General features: G+C 39.2%; 1 protein-coding gene across 5 annotated transcripts in view; it reads right to left on the bottom strand.

The window, feature by feature from the left end:
• Window positions 1–24,926, bottom strand: part of LOC149573129 (DENN (AEX-3) domain-containing protein) — a 325,899-nt gene that overhangs the window by 67,202 nt on the left and 233,771 nt on the right. For all 5 annotated transcript variants that reach the window (XR_016360042.1, XM_089814310.1, XM_089814312.1 and 2 more), the window contains 2 exons: window positions 24,061–24,195; window positions 23,816–23,923 (listed from right to left, as the gene is read on the bottom strand). Coding sequence is in view for 4 of the 5 variants with exons in the window: in XM_089814310.1 (XP_089670436.1) it covers window positions 23,816–23,923; window positions 24,061–24,195 (243 nt within the window). In the remaining variant the exon portion in view is untranslated. The remainder of the gene's footprint in view (window positions 1–23,815; window positions 23,924–24,060; window positions 24,196–24,926) is intronic.

Below are 24,926 nucleotides of genomic sequence, written 5' to 3'. Positions count from 1 at the left end.
TCAAACTTATGGATTATATTACTGCTGGAAGCATGATAACAGACCCTCTGATGATCCGACTATGAGTCTTCACTTTGCACATATTACCCATTCAACATTACATTTATTGGACAGCAGCATTAACAATAAGACAAAACACTGACTTAGGAAAACAGTAAATGAAGGAAAGGTAACCAAACTATATATGCAAAGAAGGGTGGTTTGATGTAACTCACGTGCTGTTGCTATGAACTCTCTCTTCTACCGCGGTCGGGAATGATGTCCTCCCACGTTATTTCTTGCTCTAAACTTGTCGAAGAAGAAGAATGTGAATGAGGAGATAGACAAAATGCAGACTATGCGATTGATAAGGGTCAAAATCACTCTATTTACTCAAACACGAATTCAGGTGATTGGAAAGGTAGCCGAAAATTTCAAGGAGAAGAATGAATCGAAAATGATCCTAGGTGCTCTTTTAAAAAGGCCGGTTTAACTCTTCGGCTGCCTTCGGTTATCAAGAAGGTTGTTCGAATGACTCGTAAATTCGAATTATAAAAAGGAAAAGGAATAAGAGGGAAAGGACTAAAGAGGTGATGAGTTTTTTATTTGATTATTATTGTGCACTCATTTAAACAATCATGTGTACGTATTGATGAAGTGACATCTTTAAATTATAAACTTATTATTTATTGGTGTCACCACATTTTTATATACATATGTTCGTATTTGAGGGTGTAAAATAATGGTTAAATAATAAATTCAAATAATAAATCTTCAAAGGTATGAATTATATTTTAAATTTATATTATATCATTTTTCTACTAGCTCATGTGGTCCTCTAATGCAACATGTTGTCAAGTCTCAATATCCTTATCAAGATAGTCTTAGCTCAAACTGTCGATTCTGATGACTGGACTAATTGAGCATCCCCTTTCAAAGATCCTGTTTAGCAATGCTTCCCCTCTCTTCAATCTTCTTCCTGCTATCACCCAAACAAAACATTCTCGCCAAGACATTATTTCAAAGATATCTTAATCATTAATTCAAAAACCATTGTCGATCATCTAGTGATAGTTATAGATTTCATCAACGTCTACAATAACTAACTCATTTCACATGATCAAGAATGAAATAACTCATCATCAATTTATACAACGTAAATTAACTAACTCGTTTCACATGAATAGGAAAGAAATAAATTGATTTAACGTCTATAATTAACTAACTCACTTCACATGATCAAGACAGAAATAAATTGATACAACGTCTATAATTAACTCACTCACTTCACATGATCAAGAAGAAATAATTCATTAAATCAATGGCAATGATCAATTTTAAAACTTAGGGAAAATTGTGGGATGTAACACAAGGGACAAAGATAATAAACCTTCGCCCAAGAATTCGTCATTGAACAAAGCCACCAGATAGGAGCTCCAAAGGAAGAAACTATGCTTCAATTGCAAGGGACCTTGAGAACTTGGCCACAGATGCCTCAAAAAAAAGAAGATCCATTACATTGAGGTCGTGTATGATGATGAGGATGAACAAGAAGAAATACCTATCCAAGACAATCAACATCATGACAACACCAACATGGTTAGTTTGAACCGTACGGAAAGAATTGTAGCATTGGTACGGTGTGGAGGAACTATCGCTCTAGCCAGTAGCCTGAGGTGCATAGTATTTCGTGTACGGGGAACCCTTCAAGGACAAAGGGTTATGGTGATGCTTGATAGCAGAGCCACTCTAAATTTCATAAACTTATCTCTGGTGAAGCGAAGAGGTCTACCTACAGAGACGCACGCAAGATTCCAGGTCAAGGTTGCCGGAGGAACTCTTCTGCCCTGCACACACCTTGTTCCTCAGCAAAGTATCACAATGGCGAATCACATGATGATCGAGGATTTCTTCATATTGGACCTTGATGACATGGAGGTTATTTTGGGCATACAATGGATGGAGACACTTGATGAATACACTCAGAGTTTCAAATAGATGGATTTCACTTTTGTTGTCGATGGAAAGAAGGTCCTTCTCCGCGGAATTGCAAATGAGGGTCCGAAGAAAGTTTCTGTGCAACGGATGCCGGCAATTTTTCGACGTGATGACATTGCTTGGGCTGCACATAGTTTTGTTTCGGCAGAACCTATAAAAGGGCAATGGACACCTCCCCAGGATGATGATCTCTAGAATGTTTTAAGTAAACATGTCAAAGATTTTATAGACATTTCTCCTGGCATACCGCCTCATCGAGGATTTGAACACACTATTGAGTTGGAAGTAGGAGCCAAGCCGGTCATAACCACACCTTACCACCATCCTAAGAAATTCAAAGATGAGATCGAGAAGACGATTCAAGAACTACTAGAAAAAGGATGGATCCGTCCTAGTTCAAGCCCCTTCGCGTTATCGGTGGTTTTGGTCAAAAAGGATGGGATGATGCACATGTGTGTGGACTACCGTGCATTGAACAAAAAAAACAATAAAGAATAGATATCCCATTCCAAGGATAGATGAGTTGCTAGATGAATTGCATGGCATAGTCTATTTTTCGAAAATAGATCTTCGTTCTGGATACCATCAAATCTGCATGAGGTAGGAGGACGTGGAAAGGACGGCTTTTCGTTGTCACTACGAGCATTATGAGGTCCTGGTCATGTCGTTCAGATTGACAAATGTGCCTACTACATTCCAATCGTGCATGAATTGCATCTTCAACGAACAATTGCTCCTAAGGATCGTGAAGGAGCAGTCTTAATTCGCCAAGCAATCCAAGTGTAAATTCGGTATGGCAAAAATATTGTACCTGGGGCATGTTGTCAGTAGCTATGGAGTTCAAGTTTATCAGGAGAAGATTCAAGCTATACTTGATTGGCCCCCTCAAAAATCACTCACGGATTTGCGAGGGTTTTCCAGACTGTGCAGTTATTACCGAAGGTTCATTAAAGGATTCTCTCAGCTCAACCCACCCTTAACGAATCTGACAAGGAAGTGGTCTTTCCAGTGGAATGAAAAGGCACAACTCACTTTTGATAAGCTGAAAGAGGCAATGAGCACTTGTCCCGTACTTGCATTACTTGATTTCACTAGACCATTCATTTTGGAGTGCAATGCATCCAGAGAAGGCATTGGCACGCTACTGATGCAAGATAAACACCCCATAGCTTATGACAGCAGGAAGCTTACACAGACAGAATGCCTATTCCATCTACGACAAAGAGATGTTGGCCATCATACATGCACTAACAAAGTTCTGGCACTATCTGGTAGATGCCAAGTTTGTCATCCGCACATATCACAATAGTTTGAGATATTTTCTAAAGCAACGGGATTTGAACGAGAGGCAACAAAAATGAGTAAGCATGGTTCAACCCTTTGATTTTGACAATGAATATATAAAAGGAAAGAACAATGTGGTCGCAAATGCTTTGTCCAGGAAACTCGCCGTCTGCTTGCTAACCCAAATTTCAGCCAATTGAAAAGCACATTTGTTAGTAGAATATTCCAAAAACACATTTTCCTGTGAGCTAATGGATAGCAACACCAAGGATGATTGGTACAAAGTGGTGGATGACATCATTTATTATAAGAGTTGTATATTTCTAGTGCCGAAATCCAAATTGAAGCTAGAAAATCCTGAAGGAGGTACACTACTCACCCTTGGCAGAACACCTGGGCTTCCTCAAAACATACAGAAGTCTCCGGGAGAGGTTTTCATGGAAAGGACTTAAAGGAGATGTATTGCAGTATGTAAGAAAATGTGCGGTTTGCCAGCAAAACAAATCTGAACATACTCTACCTATCGGGTTACTGCAACCTCTACCGATTCCACAACATAAGTGGGAAAGTATCTTAATGGATTTCATAACAGGGCTTCCCAAGGTGAACAGAAAGGATTGTATTTTCGTGGTGGTTGACAAATTGACAAAGTACGCACATTTCTTCGCCATCCCCTCAAATTTTCAAGCCAAACAAGTTGCCGATCTGTTTTTTAGAGAAGTCTTTTGTCTGCATGAGTTACACCAAAACATTGTCAGTTATCGAGATGGGTGATTCATTAGTATCTTCTGAACAAAACTATTCTGATTGGCAGGGACAAAATTGTCACCAAGCACTAGTTACCACCCTTAGACAGATGGACAAACGGAGATTGTGAACAAGTGGCTCGAAGGTTACCTTCGAAACTATGTTTCGACACAACAATGGACATGGGTCAAGTGGATACACCTAGGAGAATATTGTTACAATACCACATATCACACATCTATTGGGATGGCACCATTCAAAGCTCTATACGAGTACGAACCTCTCTCCTTCATCGATACAGTGCTGGGAGACAGTCGCGCACCAAGGATGAGGGATTGGCTTCAAGAGGGATAGGACATCCTACGATACCTTAAGGAGATTTTACAATGGGCATAGAATCAACAAAAGATGTACGCTAACAGACACCGAATGGAGAGGAGTTTCAAAGTAGGGGGCTTGGTTTATCTTAGACTCTAGCCATATCGAAAATCCTCATTGAAGGAAAGGGAAAAGAAAATTGAAGCCGTAATTTTATGGCCCCTATCGCATAGTTTGTCGCATTAGCGAAGTCGCTTACGAGCTGGAACTTCCAGAGGGAATTCATATTCATAACATCTTTCATGTTTCATGCTTGAAAAAGGTCGTAGGGCAGAACGTCACGGTAGCCACAGACCTTCCGCTGCTCAATGAAGAAGGAAAACTCATTTTGGAACTAGCTGAGATCATCGAAGTACATGAGAAGATCCTACGGAACTGTATGGTGAAGGAATATTTGATGCGTTGGAAACACTTGCCATTGGAAGACGCAACGTGGGAGGGCGAGCACATTCTCCAGCACCCGACAGTGCATTTACTTGAGGACAAACAAAATTTGGGACAGAAGGACTGTAATGTTCCTGTTATAAAATAAATCATTAATCAAACTATTGTTAATGGGCCGATTGATTTAATATATCTCAGACCCATTTTTATTTTTCCATAGTTGTGTCACCGTCGGCTATCTTTGTACACCCTCAGAACATTTTCCCCGACAGGTATTTAAGCATGGCTTATAAGTAGTCATTAGGTATGCAATTTGGATTATTTTCTCTGCATTACGAATTCCTATTGGAGTTCTCTATTGTCACCATTTTGCAAGTGAAAGACCTTCCCTATTTGGTTTATCCGATTTAGGTGGGATTTAACCCTCACCCTATTCCATCATCTATAAGACTTTGCTCGGATCTGGCAAATCGAAGCACCATCTTTCGACATATTTTGAAAGATTATTCGTATTCAAGTTTCTAATATTGTATCTGATCTACTTGTGTTTTTGTATGAACGAATTTGCATTCATTGTTGTGGCTCAAACACCTAATTGTGTGGCATCCGAACATCCCCGTACGGCTCCCTCATTTCCCATACAACCTTCATTCTTCCACACATCTCCCACCACACCCCGATACCTCCCTTGCTTCCTCCATCCACTCATCATACGGCCTGCTGTACGGCCTACTTGGTCATCGCCCCGTACACCACCTCTCCATCTCCCCTTGACCACCATATGATCCTCCCTAAATGTCGTACAGCAAACATTGCACCCGTACGGCCAACTTCATAACACCACATGGACATCCTATTGTACCATATGACCCCCATCTCCTTTGCTAATTGTTCGTACAGTACCTAGCAGTCCGTACGACCTCTGCCACAACCCCTTTGGGAGTTTTTTGCAACTTAGTCGGAAGAAGTTTGTTCTCAGGAAAAATCGTAGGGGGCAGGAACATTACACATTATAGCTCACGTTCCAGAAATCTGATGTCATATAATTTCTATCTACAGGTTTGACATCACACCTTCGGACTTCTAAACTTCATGACTTCTTCTTTTGTATACATGACCCCATATGTCTAACAAAAATGTGATTTGTAATTAAAGTGCTAAATGTTTTGCCAATCCCAACAAGCATTTGATTAGAACTTGGTCTGGAATCCTTAGGATAAGATATTTCCTTGAAGAGAACATATATTTCACTAACTGAGTAAATCATATCTCCAATATGCTGACCTCTATATGCTATAGAATATTTTACCATTTGCTGAGTGTATCCATGTATCACTATTTCTATGTAGACATTATGCAAGCTGCAGACGCTTTACTCACCTTTGCCAATAGTATTATTTCAATTCATATTCATAGTATTTCAACAAGTTTGTCAAATTGAAGGTAATTTCCACTTCATTCAAACAGTGAATTTGGCTCCTCGTACTTTCAATATTGGTAATGGTTACCTTAATAATCTTGTTCATGCTTATAAATCCTTTGATATCATCAATTGTCAACATCATTTCACAAATGGAGACCTAAATTTTTAGGCTCCATCAACACGGAATAAGAGAACTTCTGATTCAGCGACCATCCATGATTGCATCATCAAGTACAACGCCTTTGTTGATAATCTACGAGATTGATTCAACGGTTTCAACTTTTACTTCAATAACATTTTGTAAAGACCCCAACCTGGTCCAAACTGTTATATTGATGCACTAACTGGTATTTTGTAGGTATGATGACTTGCTGATTGCTTAACTAAATATATACTTTGGAATTCCTTTTCAGAAATAACAAGTAGACAAGAAACAATATTGCAAAATGACACACTTACATAATTTCGTAGAATTTACTCATTAAGGAAAGACAAGAAGTAATAATAACCTCTCAAATTAACTCAATTTTCCAACAACAATGAACCTGATTGTGATTCTGGACGTTGCTGATATAATTAACCTGAAACATGGGACTCCAAGAATTGTGAGACACGACTTGAAGAGATTTGCTGCCCTTCCAACTCTGAAGTGGCCACCCAGCTAACATGAATGTGCCATCCGTCTAATAAATGTCTGTCCCAACATAGATGTATCCCAACAATTGATGAATTTTGGAGACTTGGTTTAATTTGCAGACTGGTTATCACACCCAGGCCCATCCACGCTTACTAAGGCTGATGTCCTTATACCAATGCCAAAATTGCCATGAGAGGTAGCCACTGATGGTATCTACAAGCTCCCCAATTACTAATGCAAGTCGTCTATCCAGGCTGGACGATCTGCTATCAGAATGCATCCAATCCATGCCACAGTTACTTCAATTCAGGCTGCAGCCCTTAGTAATTTTCCAGAATGATATTCATAATTATTAAGGATATGTCTGCCCACTTGCAACATACATGACCTACCAGATTGCAGTTGTGTTTCCAGTTCTGGGGTATTTGTTGATGGATAGAAGTCAACAGCCAATGCACACCCTTAAGCAAATTCAAAGGTTCCCAAAACTATGCAAATAACATTCCACCAATCACAATAACTCCTTATTATGAACGCAGCCTTAATAATAAACCAGAATTAATGAAAAAGGGGTCACAGTCAATTGGTCCTCCCAGTTGAAAATGCTAACTTCAGATTGCGGCTCTTCTTAGACACAGGTATCACGGCAAAAGAGGGGAGGGCAAATTATTTACCTTAGCATAATTTGCATACACCAACTCAGAATCCACAATATTATAATTCCAATCTCCTAGACACAGATAATCACAGTTAGGAACCCCCTCCCCCCCTCGAATAAGTTGTTGCATCAGCTTGTTAGAGTACGAGCTTGACTGCAATTCATTAATGTTTACCGTACTGGGTAAATGAATCAATGCACATAGATAATAGATAAGAACAACAGAACTCCTTGTTTTATTCGCATATGCCAAGACATTACATTATGCTTATGATGATGTACAATGACCCAAAACGGTGTATAAATATTTTACGAAGAACCTTCCCGAAGGAGTTCATTGGCTACATGACAATTATCGAAGGGCCTGTAGGCTACATAAAAAGAACCTTTCCGAAGAGGCCCATCCGCTACACAATATCTACCAATGACATCATCCCCCCAAAAGAAAAAGTCGTCTCCGGACGACAATTACAAAATATCCAAGAAAGATTAACAAAACGAAATACATCAACTGACTAACTACAACAAGATAAATATGTTTCTGTCACACCACTTTCACATTCGTTCCATGCCTGTATCAAACTAGTCTCCAAACCACATTGCATCTGCAACCTCTGCTAACACAATACTGTCTCCTTAATCAAGCTGACCTTGATAGCCACCCATGCTGCTTTCTCTGCTTCCAACTCCTACGTACTTTGAGTCAAGTGTCGTTGTAGTGCCTTCAACTAGATGATCAGCTCCTCCCAAGCTCTCTATGCATCCACCAAGATAGCCTCACATCCAACACCTACTCCAAGTGCCTCTGGTACATAGATACTCCATGCCTGTAGCAACCCCAGGTCTAATCAACTGGTCATTCTTCCCACGACTGATAACCACAACGACTGGGGGTCTAGGGGCAATGCCCCCGCAGGGTCCTGGGGCAGCCGCTAATGTTTTACTACACTATTTTTGCGATTTCTTCTGATCCCACACTCTTTCTGGTAACCGCTAATGTTTTACTACCTGCTTATGTCTTTCCCTTCCCTTGGGCATCATGCGTTATTGATTCTTAACATTTTTTTATTTGTCGATGTTTTTTTTTTTTTTTTGCTCCTTCCTCTATTTCTCTGGAACTCGGTAAATCCAACCCTTGGCGACCGAAATCAAACATTTTTGCCCTAGCTTTCCTTTGACAAAGATGCAAAATTTCTCCAGGACTCCTCTCTTGCACTGTACGATCTATATTTTTGCCCCTTTCATTTCCTTCACCGTACATATTTGTTTTTCATCATACAACTTCTTTCCCCTGTTGGTAGCCATACGGGCTGCTATTACTAGTAGCTGTACTTGAATTGGATGCTATATCAATAGCCGTACTATGATCCCTTATGAAAGCTCTCAATTCGTATGAAGTGAAACAAAGACTGAAAACCAAATGCGTACTAAAGCAAACCAAATCCGAAATCCGTACGGTGGCATCAAAAAGCTTAACCTCCCAATTCGAAGACAATTCCAAAATCCGTACACTCGAAAGAACTTTATTTTTCATAAATCCGCATGCCAACCCTTATCCTTCAAATCCGTATGGTAACTTGTATTTTTCAATTCGTACGGCAACTGTATTCTTTAAATCCGTACGCCAATCTGGGAAATCCGTATGCCAAACTAGGAAATCCGTACACCAAACAGGAAAGTCTGTGCACCAAACTAGAAAGTTCGTACAACAACTTGGAAAGTCCGTACACCAAACTGGGAAATCTATACGCCAAACTGGAAAGTCCGTACACCAAACTGCAATTTAATCTGCAAAAGAGTGTACATGCCCAATCATCTCCAAAATCCATACGAGGTTGCAGGTGCTAAGAGTGTACGCTAATGGGACCACCATAGGGTATCTTTTAGGACACCTTAACTTGTTGTACGGTGTCATTCAGGACACCTTAAGTTACCGTATGATTTTCTTTCTTTGTTTTTTTTTTTTCGTCTTTTTTTTTTTTTCTTTTTTTCAACACAACCAAGTCAATTCTCCCTCCAAACTTAGCCATTCTACGATGACAAGGGGGTCGTTCGAACTTCATTATTCTGTGATGATGAGGGAGTCTTCCTAGCATGGTACATCTTTAGCTTCGACCCATTGACTCTCTGAGGCACTTCTTGTCCATCCAAAGTCCACAATTTTATTGCTCCATTATCACCTACCTCCCAAATCTGGTATGGCCAAACCCACTTGACTTTAAACTTGCCTAGTTTGATTCCATTTCGTCCATCATACTTTAACACCAACTGCGCCGACTCAAACCTGTTCAATTTCAGGTGCTTATCACACCATGCATTGCATCTATTCTGTGTCACCTCCATGGCCCATTGTGCCTGCAATCGTCGTTCATCAAGTTTATTTAACTTACACGATCTCTCCCTCAGGTTTTCCATATCACCTAATTTGTTTCCGGCACTTGGTACTATGAATTCCGTCAGCTGCAACTCCTTGCCGTCCATAACTGTATTCTTGATTTTAGAAATTTCACTTCATGCTGCTGAAGCTTTTATTAAACCCTTCCTCTTTGTTTCCTCTACAGACCGTATGATGTGTTTTCCTTGTTGTTGGCACCTTTCTACTATATCTGTGGTTTGACGTAACATTTTCTTTCTGCACAGTCCGTTCACTGTGTTTCGTATAGTGAAATCTTTCCTTTTTCTAAGTTCGTACTGTATGTTCTTCTCTTCAGCTTCAACCGTAACCACCTTTCCTTCTTTCGCTTCTCTGTATTCCTTCGAACATTCATTTTCCTCTTCTTTCTCACCTTCGGCGACCCTTAACATATTACAGCTTGAAAAGAGCTCATAATCCTCCATCTGCCAATGGAAAAGGCCGTTCACCGAATCCAAATCATTGTCCATCGATCCACCTTCCAGCCATAGGACCCCTTCCTCATTGGGTTCCAATCGCTGCTTTTCGTCATCCTCTTCTTTGGAATCAGATGATACGGCTTCTTTGCCCACCATTTGCGTTTGTAAATCAATAGTGAATCATCGTCCCCTACTTTCCATTGATAGTGTATTCTTCTTCTAGTCATGCTTAACTCTTACTTGTACAAACCATCCTCGGCCCAAAATGGCGTCATATCCTCTCCTCTTCAGTGGGATGACAACGAAGTCAAGCAGGAACGATTGCATTCCAATAGTCATGAGCTATGCCATCAGGACTCCCAACGGTTTGATTCCATGCTAGTCTATTGTTAGCAACTAGAATATAGGCGGCCACAATGTCGGCTGCCCTAACCTCTTCCAGGTATCCTCTGGTAGCACATTCACGCCAGACCCTAGGTCCACAATCATCTCTGTCAGGACAGTTAGGATAGTTTCCAAAATTCTCATTTCGACGACTGTCGGATGTCATCCGGATGAGAGGGCTAGCAGCATTGGATCCTCGACACTTGTGCCACTGTCTTTCTCCCTTGTTCTATCGATAATTTAGCTATTGGAGCAATATTTGTGACTGTCGAATAGAGTTGAGGCATTAAGAGCAGCGGGTCACTTTGACGGGTACTTTAGTTTGTAATATCTGCTATACTATGTTCTGTTCTATGCAATTCCTTGCTAAGGTACCGGTAGTGTCCTTCAGATGTGTCTTCTTCGCTTGTGTTGCTTTCTGGATTTCTACCCATGCTTCCTCCAGTCTCTTCTTTTCTTCCGTCGGGTCAGGGTACAGTTTTGCTTGCTTCCGAGTGATTGTCAGAACCTCCTCTTCATCCATCTCGATGGTGATCAAATTTACTCTTGATTTTGGCCACTTGGCATCTTCATGATCGACAAGTCCGCACCATCTGCATAACAATTTTGGTGTGTTGACTATTGTACAATCTCGAGCAAACTGGCCTCACAAATTGCATGTGTAGCATTGAACGATCGGTCGTCTGTTCGCATCGTACTGAATTCGACTACGGCTTCCATTATTATTACTATTGGCATTGTTGTTGTTTTGCCCCCGTCTATTGTTTTTGTACACTCCAGACGTAGCACCCTTCGTACTTGTGTTTCCGCTCCCTCTGAACGCGAAAGCCTCCTGTGCCAGGAATACCTGTTTAGGTCCTCTGATTTTTATATTGAAGGGGCATTCTTTTGTGGAATGTCCCATGACCTGGCAAATCTCGCAGAGCTGGTTCTTTGGACAGGATCCTTTTGTGTGACCTTCTGCTTTACATTCCATGCACCATAGCTTGCTTCCCTTTGTTTCTTTCTGCATGTTCTTAAATTCCTTCATCATCCAGATCATGTCCTTCTAGAGAGCTTAGACCTTCTTGCTGCTGTTTTCATCATCATTGCTCTCTCCTTCCGAAGAAGCATCGTCATCTAACTCAGATGAGCTACTCTTCTTCTTCTTTGTTTTCTGCTCACTTTCTAAGTTCATTGCTCGATTGTATACTTCAATGTACGACAATGGCGGCACAATCTTCATCTTCTTCCGCAATTTCGGGCATAGACCTTCAATGAACCATCTTTTTTACAACCCATCTGCTGACTTATTTTTCATTTTATTTATTAAGTCTTTTAATTGCTTGGCGTAGACTCGAATAGTTTCATTCTTCCCCTGCTTTGTGTTGTATATCTCCGCTATGATCTCATTATCGTCACGCAACAATTGAAATTCAGTGATAAACTCATTTTTAATGTTGTCCCAATTGGTTAACTTTTGGAGATCTGTATCGGCAAACCAATCAATTGCGACACCCCGTAGGGTTGCCAAAAACTGTCGGACCCATTCGTTTGTATCTGTTATGCCATTCGCCCTCCAAATTGTTTCGCATGTTTTACAATGTCAAATTGGATCGGCTACTCCATCACCATCGAATTTTGGCAACTTTTCCTTTGGTCCTGCCATCAGTATTCGAGGTTGAGGGGTTTGTTGTGTACCTGCATTGTTTTGCACTCCCGCGCTATTCTGCACACCCGCGCTCTTTTGCACACCTGCACTATTTTCAACACCCGTGCTGCTTCCGACAGTCGTGCTATTTGGTGAATGGTTTTCGTCAACCAAAGTTGTTCGTTTGTGTAAGTATATCTCAGGCGAAGAGTTCACTCCATGCTCGTGCTCCCTCGGCACTCCAAGCCATGCGAGTCAATCCCCTTCTCTCTGGATTCTCTTCTCTCGGCGTATGCAGGTTCAGAAACTCCTCCCTTCCTTCTTCCACCAAATCCAACCGTTGTCTTGTCTCCTCCAACAATTCTTCAGTGCTACAATGTCTATCAGTAATTTGCTAAAACCTCCGTCTACGTTTGGCTTGTTGTGCCAAAATTAAATTTTTCTGCATGATGCGTATTTCATCCTTTTCCTTCAACTTATTCTAATTTTTATTCAACTGATTCGACATTAGTCTTCATTCCTCTGCCTTCATACCAAGTCCCCTGCAACGGTGTCAAATGTTTACTGTACTGGGTAAATGAATCAATGCTCACAGATAATAGATAAGAACAACAAAACTCCTTGTTTTATAAGCATATGCCAAGACATTACATTATGCTTATGATGATTTACAATGACCCAAAAGTGTGTATAAATACTTTCCAAAGAACCTTCCGGAAGGAGTCCGTCAGCTACACGACAATAACCTAAGGGCCCATTGGCTACATAAAAAAACCCTTCCCGAAGAGGCCCGTCGACTACACAATATCTACCGACGACAATTAATACGCCCCCAACCAGGCCATAGCCCTTTCAATAGTAGGGGGTAGGGGTAGGGGCTTGCACTCAATAGTTGTGGTGCCCTTCTCCAATTAGAGTTGCTAGCCAGACTAACCAATGAAATCACTATAGATTAGCAGTGACTCCAAACAATCTTCAAACCTTAGAAACCCTTATACAATAGCAAAGCAACAAATTTCAAAACTCAGGAGAAAGCCACAAAGGCACAATAATCAAATATATAATCAAGCATGCCTTTCCCAATGAAATGAGGTCTTATTTGTAAGCTCTCATTGGCAGAAGTTTCCATAAAACTCCACTTCATAAATTATGGAAGTTTCCCAAAAGAACTCCACTAGAAACTTTTCAACTCGCTTTTTAGAAATACCACTTAAAGTCATTATTATAATAATATAAACATTATCATAATAATGCAACTCAATGAAAAATAACTAAATAAGAGCTCAAACAATTACTAACCTAATCAATTGCAGGTGACGACCAACTGCCAGAGCCACACATTGCACTACCAAAAATAACAACTACCAAAAATAGACTTACTAAAAATAGTAAGTTCACAACTAAGACCCCCAAAACACCCTGTCAGCTCATGAGGGTCGCTATGATGAGCTAACTCCATCAATTGCATAGACTCGCCAAAAACGAGGACATTACACATTTTCAGTTTTATAGTTGTAGAAGATAGATTATGTGTAATCTGATTGCATGTAATCAAATTACACGAACCTTCAATGCATGTAATCTAATAAATCTTCTTAGTTTGACTTAATCAAGGTGATTGAGTTTCTCCCACTTTTTCTCACTCATTTTTTCTATATAAAGGAGTGCCCCTCATTGTAAAAATCATCTATTTTTTATATGCTAGAGAGCTCTGCCAAACTTGTGCAAGCATAACTTTGATTGTGTAGTGCAAATTTGAAAGTAAAGTGAATAGAAAGAAGCAATTGCATTCAACACTTTGACTCGAAACAATTGTGATAGAACAAATTGGAAGCCGCAACTATGAATTTTGTTTATTATCTTTTATTCACATTCTTATTGTATGTTTACTAGAGCATGGTGAGTATAAGAATTGGAGTTGAAGCTTTGACTGGGAGCAACTATGGTAGTATATAGACTAGAGACTTTGACTATTGCTTATATTACTGTCTCGTACTCATGCAAATAGTTAGAATTAAATTATAGCTTACAAATACTTTATTTCTAAAAATCTTTGTGCCGCGATGGTAGAGATCTTTCATATAAATTTAAAAAACTAGACATAGATCTAAGTCAGTGATCTCTAAATCAGCCTTGTTTCCAACTGTTAGAAAGAAGTGTAGTTATAGAGATTAAATCTTGCCCATTACTCACTCCATAAGTGGATTCTTCCTTGAAATAAGAAGAAAAAATATTGGTAACATCCCTTAAATTTCTATTAATTTCTTGCTTAGTTTGAGTTGATCCAAGGAACAATGAGAAGGAGGAGCCTTCCCTTTAAGGTAGGAGAGACTTTGTCTCACACATTCTAGCTGGTCAACCTATTTTGCGACTAAATTTGTATCAACTGTTGGTTGCAAAATATCCACCCAATAACAATGATCCATAATATAATCTCAATGAAATTAATATTTCATTTTTGAATCAAACATTAAGACTCACCACAGAAATGCAAGTAATAAAGATCCCCAATAATTTCATCAAGCCAATGAAGATTCTAAAACAGATGTATGAAATACCTTAAATTTTATTTTTCAGTGGTATACCAAATGCCTTAACCTTTAACATCAAATTGGTTTTTAGGAGAAAACTTCTTAAATTGAGAGCATATATGACTCCATCACGAATCTACCTCTTCGAAGATCTATTGAGTACCTTAAGGTTTCCGTCTCTAGAATTTTTTCGTTAATATTAAAACATCGACAATTTTATCAAATCCAATTAAAAATCTCAACATGCTCTAAACAATCCTCCATGAATTTTATAAAATTCTCTAGGAAACACTTTGCTTTCCATCATTTTGTCTCTTGCAATTCCATTTCTACCTTTTAAACTGACTTTTTTTATAATCATGGTTAGCATAAAAAGTCACTCGTCACATCAGTTGCTTGGCATATTGTGCTGAGGTATACAATATGTCATTTCTCCTATTGTATTAACTGTTACTAAGGAGAAGTTTAATTTTTCTTGCTGCTGGAGATTGTTCTGGAATTTGTGAAGGGATTCACAAGAATTTTTATATCAAATTGTGTGCTAGTTAATTTGGAGTTGGTTGAGCACCCATTTATATTTGCTACTAGGCATTACTTTCTTCCTGCACTTTGGGAGCAAAGTTTTCCATATCTACAATTGTATTTGTTGGTTTTAGAATTAATTTGCTGCTGCTAGTCTTCATTTCAGAGGATTTCAAGGGATGTCTTACTTGTAGGTTCATGGATTGTAACTTCAAATTTTTTTTGGCTATTGTTGATTTAGATAATAGGGGATATTTTATCAACTAGGTTATTGGTATTTTTTGAAATTCCTCAGTATCCAAGTTGATATTAAAATCTAGAATTTTTAGTTTTTTATTCTCTATGTAATATCCAAATATTTGAGTTGAAATTATCATTGCAATTTCTTCTATTTTGCTGCTATATTGTTGTATAAAAAATTGCAAAACCTCAAAAACAAAAAAAAAAAATCAATTCTTCAACACAGATTGTTTGAGAGCCAAGAGGGCTCATTACACCTTGTGCAAAACTATGGTCGCGATGTATTTTCAAAACCATGTTGTCAGTAAAGTTATAAAATAGCTGACGAGTAGATTAGCATGTAGTCAGTAATTGTTATGTAGCCAACAGGCCCCTTCGGGAAGGTTCTTCGAAATGGTATATGTACAACTTTGGATCATTATTGTAATCATCATTGGAAACACTATGTACTCTCTTCGGCATATATGCGAATAATAAAAGGAGTATTATTGTGTTACATGTTCTTGTCTATTGTCTGTATGCATTAAACTATATACCCCATATGGTAAACATTTGGCATTGTTGCCCAATGGACCTGGAATGAAGGCAGAGGTTTCAACAGATTGCCAACGAACATCGAAGCACCGAGGAATTGTTGGAAGAGACTCAACAGCAGTTGAATTCGGTGGAAGAAACAAGGGAGGAATTTCTTAACCTGTATACGCCGAGGGAAGAGAATCCAGATGGAAAGGAATTAACTCGCACAACTCGGAGTGCCGAGGGAGCACAAGCGTGGAGTGAACTCTTCATCCGCGATACACTTCCAGAATGAACAACTTCGCATGAGGAAAACCCTTTTCCACTAAGTAACGCAATTGTTGGAAATAAGACAATTGTCCAAAACAACACGGGTGTGCAGAACAGTGCGGGTGCACAAAATAGTGCAGGTGTGCAAAACAGCGCGAGTACACAACAAGTACCTCCAACTCAAATAATAATGGCTGGACCAAAGGAAAAATTGCCAAAGTTTGATGGTGATGGAACAGTTGATCCAATCAAACACTGTAAGACATGCGAACCAATTTGGATGGCGAATGGTGTAACCGACACAAATGAATGGGTCCAACAATTTCCAGCAACCCTAAGGGGTGTAGTAGTTGATTGGATTGTCGACACCAATCCCCAAAAATTAACTACATGGGCGGGAGTTAAAAAGGAGTTTCGGGAGTTAAAAAGGAGTTTATCACCGAATTTCAATTGCTGCAAGACGACAATGAGATCGTAGCAGATATCTACACCACAAAGCAAGGGAAAAATGAAGTTGTCTATGTATATGCCAGAAAACTAAAAGAATTAATAAATAAAATGGAAAGTAAGCCGGTAGATGGGCTGAAAAAGTGATTGTTCATTGAAAGACAACGCCCGGAGTTAAGGAAGAAAATAAAGATTGTGCTGCCATCATCATACACCAAAGCATACAATCGAGCGATGGACTTAGAGAGTGAACAGAAAACGAAAAAAGAAAAAAAGTAGCTCGTCTGATTCAAATGACTCGTCTTTGGAAGCAAATAGCAGTGGTGATGAAAAGGACAGAAAGAAGGTCCGAGCCCTCTAGAAGAATATGATCAGAATGATGAAGGAATTTAAGAATATGCAGAAAGAGATGAAGGGAAACGAGCTATGGTGCACAGAATGTAAGACAAAGGTCACACGAAGGGATCTTATCTGAAAAACTAGTTTTGCGATATCTGTCAAATTATGAGACATTCCACAAAAGAATGCCCCTTCAATATGAAAGCAAGAGGACATCAACAAGTGCTCCTGACACAGGAGGCTTCCAGGTTAGGAGGGAGCAAAAACACCACCAATTATGGTGCCACTTCGGATGGGTACAGAAATAATAGAAGAGAGAAAAACAACAATACCAACAATAATAATGGGGGCCGCAATTGAATACAATACGATGTGAATGGTCGCTCAATGGTTCAATGTTGAGCATGCAATTTGTGGGCCCACTTTGCATGGAACTGTACATCAACAAACGCACCAAAGCTGTTATGCAAATGGTGCGGTCCTACAAATCATGAAGATGCCAAGTGCCCAAAATCAAGAGTCAATTTGATTACCATCGGGACAGACCAAGAGGAGGTTCTGGCAATCGCACGGAAACAAGCAAAACTGTACCCCGACCCAATGGAAGAAAAGAAGAGATTAGAAGAAGCACGAGCGGAAATTGAGAAAGCAACGCAGTCAGAGAAATCACAACTAAAGGACACTACCGGTACCTCAACAAGAAACTGCGCAGAACTAAACATCATATGGCAGATATTACAAATTGAAGTACCAGTCAAAATAGACGATCTGCTGCTCACATTGCCTCAACTTTGATCGGCACTCACAAACATCGCTCCAACTGCTAAACCACCGGGAGAACATGGAAGGAAAAAGAAAAGTGGAGCAAGTACAGCAAACCCAATGCTGCTAGCCATCACATCCGGACGGCATCCGGTGGTCGTAGAGATGGGTATATTAGGAACAGTCCTTTCAGACACAATTGTGGACAGAGGTTCATGGGTAAACATCCTACCAGAAGATACCTAGAAGAAGTTGGGACAACGGACGTTGTGGCCACCTACGTTCCAATTACTAATGGCGGACCAACACGGCATTAAACCTCTCGACGTCCTGATGGCACAACCAGTGATTATTGAAACACAGTCGTTCCTACTCAACTTTGTCGTCATCCCACTAACGAGGAGAGGATATGACGCCATTTTAAGCCGAGGATGGCTCGTACAAGCAAAGGTTAAGCATGACTAGAAGAAGAATACACTATTAATGGATAGCAAAGGACGAAAATTCATTATTGATTTACACACAAATGGTAGGCGAAGAAGCCGTATCATCTGATTCCGAAAAAGAGGATGAAGGAAAGCAGCGATTGGAACCCAATGAGGAAGGAGTCCTACTGTTGGAAGGTGGATCAACGGATGATGATTTGGATTCGGTGAACGGCCTTTTCCACTGGTAGATGGAGGATTATGAGCTCTTTCCAAGCTGTAATATATTAAGGGTCAACGAAGGGGAGAAAGAAGAGGGAAATGAATGTTCGAAGGAATACAGAGAAGAGGAAGAAAGAAAGGCGGTTATGGCTGAAGCTGAAGGGAAGAACATACAGTACGAACCCAGAAAAAGGAAAGATTCCATCATACGGTACACAGTGAACAAACCGCGCAAAAAAAAAAGGTTACAACACACCACAAATTTACGAGAAAGGTGTCGGGAACAAGGAAAACACATCGTACGGTCTGCACAAGAAACAAAGAGGAAGGGCTTAATAAAAACTTCAGCAATACAGAGTGAAGGTTCTAAAATCAAGAATATAGCTATTGACGGCAAGGAGTGGTTGCCAACGGAATTCATGATACCAAGTTTCGAGAACAAACTGGGCAATATAGAAAACCTGAGGGAGAGATTGTGTAACTTAAATAAACTTGATGAGCAACGATTGTAGGCACAATGGGCCATGGAAGTTACACAAAATAGGCAAAAGGTATGGCATGAGAAGCATTTAAAATTGAATAAATTTCAACCAGGCCAATTTGTATTAAAATATAATGGGCGGAACGAAATCAAACCCGGAAAGTTCAAAGTCAAATGGGTCAGACCATACCAAATATGGGAAGTGGGCGATAGTGGAGCAATAAAACTATGAACATTGGATGGGCAGGAAATTCCATAAATGGTGAACGGTTCCAAGTTAAAAATATACCATGCTAGACTTGTTCCCCCGTCAACAAACAATGAGCAATAGTTTCAAAAAGAATTTTTTTTTTTTTAATTTAAAAAAAAGAAAAAGAAAAAAGTTAGTAAAGATCACCGTACGACCAAGGAAAAAGAAATGATATTTTAAATCTATGCACCCTATAGTCTTCTTATTATCCCACCGTACGACGAACTAGGTTGAAGGCAAATGAGGTCAATGCGGTGTACGGCAGTATAACATCATTTGGCAGACACCGTATAGTACATAAAGGAGAGGTAGAGGATTCAAGTTAATCGCTGTATGGCAATTTAACAAAACCGGGAGGAGGAAATCGTACACTGTATGACAATTCAAGGCAAGGACATTGCACCGTACGGATTCCTAGTGTTATATTGCGTGCGTAGTACAGATTCAGGAAAGGGATACACAAGCACCGTACAGAAGGGCGCAGGGGTAATATACCAATCATCGTATAGATGGGAGAAGTTAAAATACACCACCATACGGCCTTGAAGGGCAAATGCGTCCAGAAGCAGGTTGTCACACCCTACGGTCAATGCAGGAGGAAGTGAGGGAGGCCATATGGCCCTACAACAATTAAAAATGTCCATACACAGCACAGTAAAAAGCTACAGCACAGGTGAATGATGCAGAGGATGTAGCCGTACAGCAGAAAGATACAAAGGAAGGAGCTAAAAAAAAAATATTGACAAATCAAAAATGTTCGGAATGAATAATGCATGATACCGAAGGGAAGAGAAAGGCATAAAAGATAGTAAAACATAAGTAGTTGCTAGAAATAGTGTGGGATCGGAAGAAAGTCACAAAAGTGGTATGTTCCATGGAGTTTTGTGTGGGTTTGAGAGTGCTAATTTGGTCTTCGCGGCGGGGGCTTGACCTCGTTGGAGGCGATGCCCCCTAAGCCCCCAGTCGCTTCAATTATCAATCATGGGAAGTATGACCAGTTGATGAGACCTGGAGCTGCTACAAGCATGGAGTGTCTATGTACCACAAGTGGAGAGAACAATAGAGCAAGCCTTTCGAGAGGGGTGATACACTTTGAGGCACTTGGAGTAGGTGTTGGATGTGAAGCTATCTTGATGGATGTATAGAGAGCTCAAGAGAAGCTGATCATCCAGTTGAAAGCAGTACAACGACACTTGGCTCAGTATACCCAAGAGTAGTAAGCAGAGAAAGCGACACGGGTGGATATTTTGTAATTGTTGTCTAGAGACGACTTTTCTTTTTTGAGGGGATGATGTTGTCGGTAAAGTTATAAATAGCCGATGGGTAGATTAACATGTAGTCGGTAATTGTTATGTAGCCGACGGGCCCCTTCGGGAAGGTTCTTCGAAATGGTATATGTACAACTTTGGATCATTATTGTAATCATCATTGGAAGCACTATGTAATCTCTTCGGCATATATGCGAATAATAAAAAGAGTACTATTGTGTGACATGTTCTTGTCTATTGTCTGTATGCATTAAACTATTTACCCCATACGGTAAACAAACCACTTGATGGTGTCGTCAAAATTGTTAGGTGGCATACAGAATAGTAGTTGTTGGCAGTATCCAACATGTTGCAAGAAAGTCATGTCTATCACCTATTCCCTCATTCCCTATGTGAATGGACTCATGCAAATGGCAAACTATAGGTGTTGTCCAGTATGTATCAAGTCTTCAGTCCTACTCGTCACGTGATACTGACAACGAGTTCCTGACTATCCTTGAGTGGTTGTCACAAGCCACTTCTGCATATGATAAATTGCCCCTCTATACCTTTTGTTTATTCACAGAGTGATCACATAATTCTCTATTAAGTCGATGAACCAACAAGGGAGCGGTGATGATACTTCGCTTATGTGCATTAATGTCTCGTGGTGTTAACTGGGGTGTCATCCATCTCAATGAGACTAAAGGTTGACCAAGAAACTCCCGAGACTACCGTTTACCAGTTAGTTGCTTCCTTTTCTGTGCGACTTGGAACCCAATAGTCCACCCCATGATTCCACTATTAATTTTCGTTCAATCAAATGTTTGGGGCTACATCCAAGCACTAACCAAGATTAGCATCCTCATCTTGCAATGATAGTTTACATTTCTCAGTTTCCAAATTAATTTTTTTCTTTTTCTACGTATCCCAACTCATCTCCTCACCCGCCAATATCATCACGAGAGAGTTTCTCGAATTAGCTTTACAAAATACGCACTGCTAGCTCAGTATGCCGAGGGAGAGACATTAGAGGGATATAGCAAAGTTGCGGCACGGAATGTCAAAGTTCACACCAGACTTGGAAGAATTGTTACAAATCTATAGTGACCAACTCCTAAAACATGTCACACACAAGATAATTTTAAATGAACCATGTCAACATAGCCTATTTGCTAGTGATATTCATAGACATAGTCCACTTGTAATCTTTAAAGAAATACCCCAACCTATCGGGATACAAAATAGGCTATAGTGTGGCTTAGGAGATTAAGCAAAATGGAGGGACATGACAACATTACACCTATGGCCTACTATAATCACTACAGTTCTCTCGCAGTTTATGTTCATCCTAATATCCTTACAACCCTAATTTCCCACCTGTACAAAATCATTCTTGTTGCTCCATTGAATTTTTTACTTGTTCAATTGTTCAAGCACGTGAGCACCAACAAATGGACAAGTTCCCACATTGACTTTGTTCTTCATTATCTATATTTCTATAATCTTTGATTTCATTAAACTTCTAGTCGTTCACAATGAATTGAACTGTTTGTATTGACGAATCCTAAAAATAGTAAATCTCCTTGGCAATGTTGTGCACTCTCATTTTTTAACCTTCCTTTATAATATATCCTTATAGCCCTTGAGAGTGCACACTCTCTCAAACCCTCATTGTTGATCTATATGATTTTTCTTCATTTTTGGGTAGCAACAAGCAATGGATGCTGGGATACTAACAAACATATGGCAAACATATTCATTCCACATATGGGTGTTGGCTACATCCCCAAGAGGAGTTTATTTGAATACAAAACCATTCAAGTGAACAATCTTTGGTTGTTGCCTATACTATAGTGGAGTTATTGGCTAATTGTTCCCTCCTACATAGCAGCTTTAGTCAAATCAAACTATATATATATATATATATATATATCTTGATTCTAGACTACACATATATAGCCAAGGCAACAATGCCCTAAATGTAGGAGAGAAATATCCTATGAATACTTAACACTTCAATAGGTTTATATAATATAGTAACATATGACATGGCAATTCCAAATGCATTCATTACCTGGCACTTAGGACACACAAAATGCTTATACAATAGTACAATAATAAGAGCTACCTTTAGTAAATGTATCAGATGCTATTCCATGATTATGTATTCTCTGGACAGACATGCATACATAAGAGATTGAAGAAAAAGAATCAGGCAAGCCTTCACACCTCCATCTGTTGTACATCAGGAACTGCTGTCTAATACAATCCTCAAGTGCACAAGTCAATTTTCTAGGCTATTACAGTACAGATTATGCAGCGTAGGTTCAACTGTCAGATATTCTACGGACAATAAATGCTTATCATTGACACTGCTCTCTCTCTCTCTCTCTCTCTCTCTCTCTCACACACACACACACACACACACACACACAATATTTTAGTTCTAGCTAACTAAGATATTCTTATATTATTGAAACTTTTGGATGCTAGTATTTGGTGGATGACAGAATTGATTGAATTTAAATTATGGTGATTCCAGAATTGTGTCCTCAATTTAGGGAAACATTATTTGATTGTCAGTAACCAGTTTACTGACAGTTACTAATTATGGTAAAATTCTCCCCTGGTATGAAAGGAAAAAAAAAATTGAATATCTAGGAAAGTGATGTGAAATAAAAAATACAAGAATTAGAAATGTTGAACCCAATACTTTCTTTCCATAGATAACATCCTCATTCCAAGAAGCTCTTTCTCTTGTATCATCTGTGTCTCTTCTTTCCGCAAGAAGCAATATGTAGGGCAGCTTTAAAAATGCAGAAGCAATTTTTTTTGTAAGTATATAGTTGTTGATTTCGTAATCTCTAAAAGGCAGAACTCAGAAGCCTAGACTGTATGTATGAAAGCCACCATGCCTAAACAGACGCACATGGATCTTTAAAACACTCCAATACAATGAACTTCAAATAGTGTCATGTGATGTGAAATGGACTTAAAAGAAACAAATGCATTAGACCAGTAAACATTAATTTATGAAATCTAAAACCAATGGGATGCTGTGGTAATTCACTAATTTGTGATGCAATTTCCATAAAGGTATGTCAGACATAAAAACTCACAACTAAAAACACTTCAAAAACATGGAAACAAAATTGGCCTTTTGATTAGAAAAGTTGCATCCCAGCCATAATAAATTCAAAGCATATTTTGGAATTTTAATACCAACCTTATCATCATTGGACTGTACATTTGTGATGGTATGAGCACGTAAATTAGTGCACAAAGACTCTAAATAGCTTCTCACAACTGCTAGAAAGCCTTCTGCTGCCTGAGCCTGTATAGGAAAGAGAGAATGCCTTCAACATATCAGGTCGGTTGGTTGATTAGTACAGTTTGATGTAACAAAATCCTTGACAATTTCGATTTTGGTTTGCAATCACTCTAAAATTAAATAGGACAATTTTCACATACCTGTTCATTTGTGTACTCATGAACAGGCCTCTTATTTGCTAGATAACTTTCAGAAACAAGCTTTTCATGATAAGGCACCAATGCCGATAATAACTCATGGTGGTGGGGCAGTTGTGGTATCGAGGGTGTCTTAACCTGATTTTTCAGTGGGATTGGAATCAGACTTGATTGTGAATTTTAAATTCTAGTACAAAAGATCTGCAAAGTGGATATCCTAATATTCCAGAATAAACAACAATGAAGGGATTCCCGACCAGGACTTAATTTTAAAAATCAAATATTATCTCAGTTACAGAAAAAATACACTCCTTATAAAAAGATGATGCAGTTGAGCAAAATGTACTAATTTTCAAGTGCCTCACTATGTTGATTTTAAAATTCAAATATAATCTCAGTTACAGATCAGGAAATACTCCATTCCATCCTTATCAAAAGATGATAGGCAGTTGACCAAAATGTATTAATTTTCTGCTGCTTCGCTATGTTGATATCTTAGTGTTGAGAATCAGGCTTGGTGAATGCTCAGTAACACAACATTTAAAATGAACTGACTTGGCAGAGAAACCCCGTCGTAACAATACCATGGTTTCTCTTCCCACCACCATTTTCGATCTCCAGCTGTGATCTTTAGAGATTACTAAAGTTCTTAATGCTTTAAGCATAGTAACCAAGAGAAGGGTACTTGGAGATACATACGTGTACCAGTAACGCTAATTTCAGAAAATAAGACACAGGGCTACTTAAAAATGTCAATTTTTAATATAATGAAAAATTTTCCAAAATAAAAACACAACATAGAACTTTGAAAACAAGAATAGTATATTAGTCATACAAGAACAGAAAATACTAAAGGCAATTTTTCTTAA

This window comes from Cupressus sempervirens, chromosome 2 (genome assembly GCF_028749045.1).
Source record: "Cupressus sempervirens isolate cs-2001-9-10 chromosome 2, ASM2874904v1, whole genome shotgun sequence".
Taxonomy (NCBI): Eukaryota; Viridiplantae; Streptophyta; class Pinopsida; order Cupressales; family Cupressaceae; genus Cupressus; species Cupressus sempervirens.
This window is presented reverse-complemented; position numbering and strand designations above follow the sequence as displayed.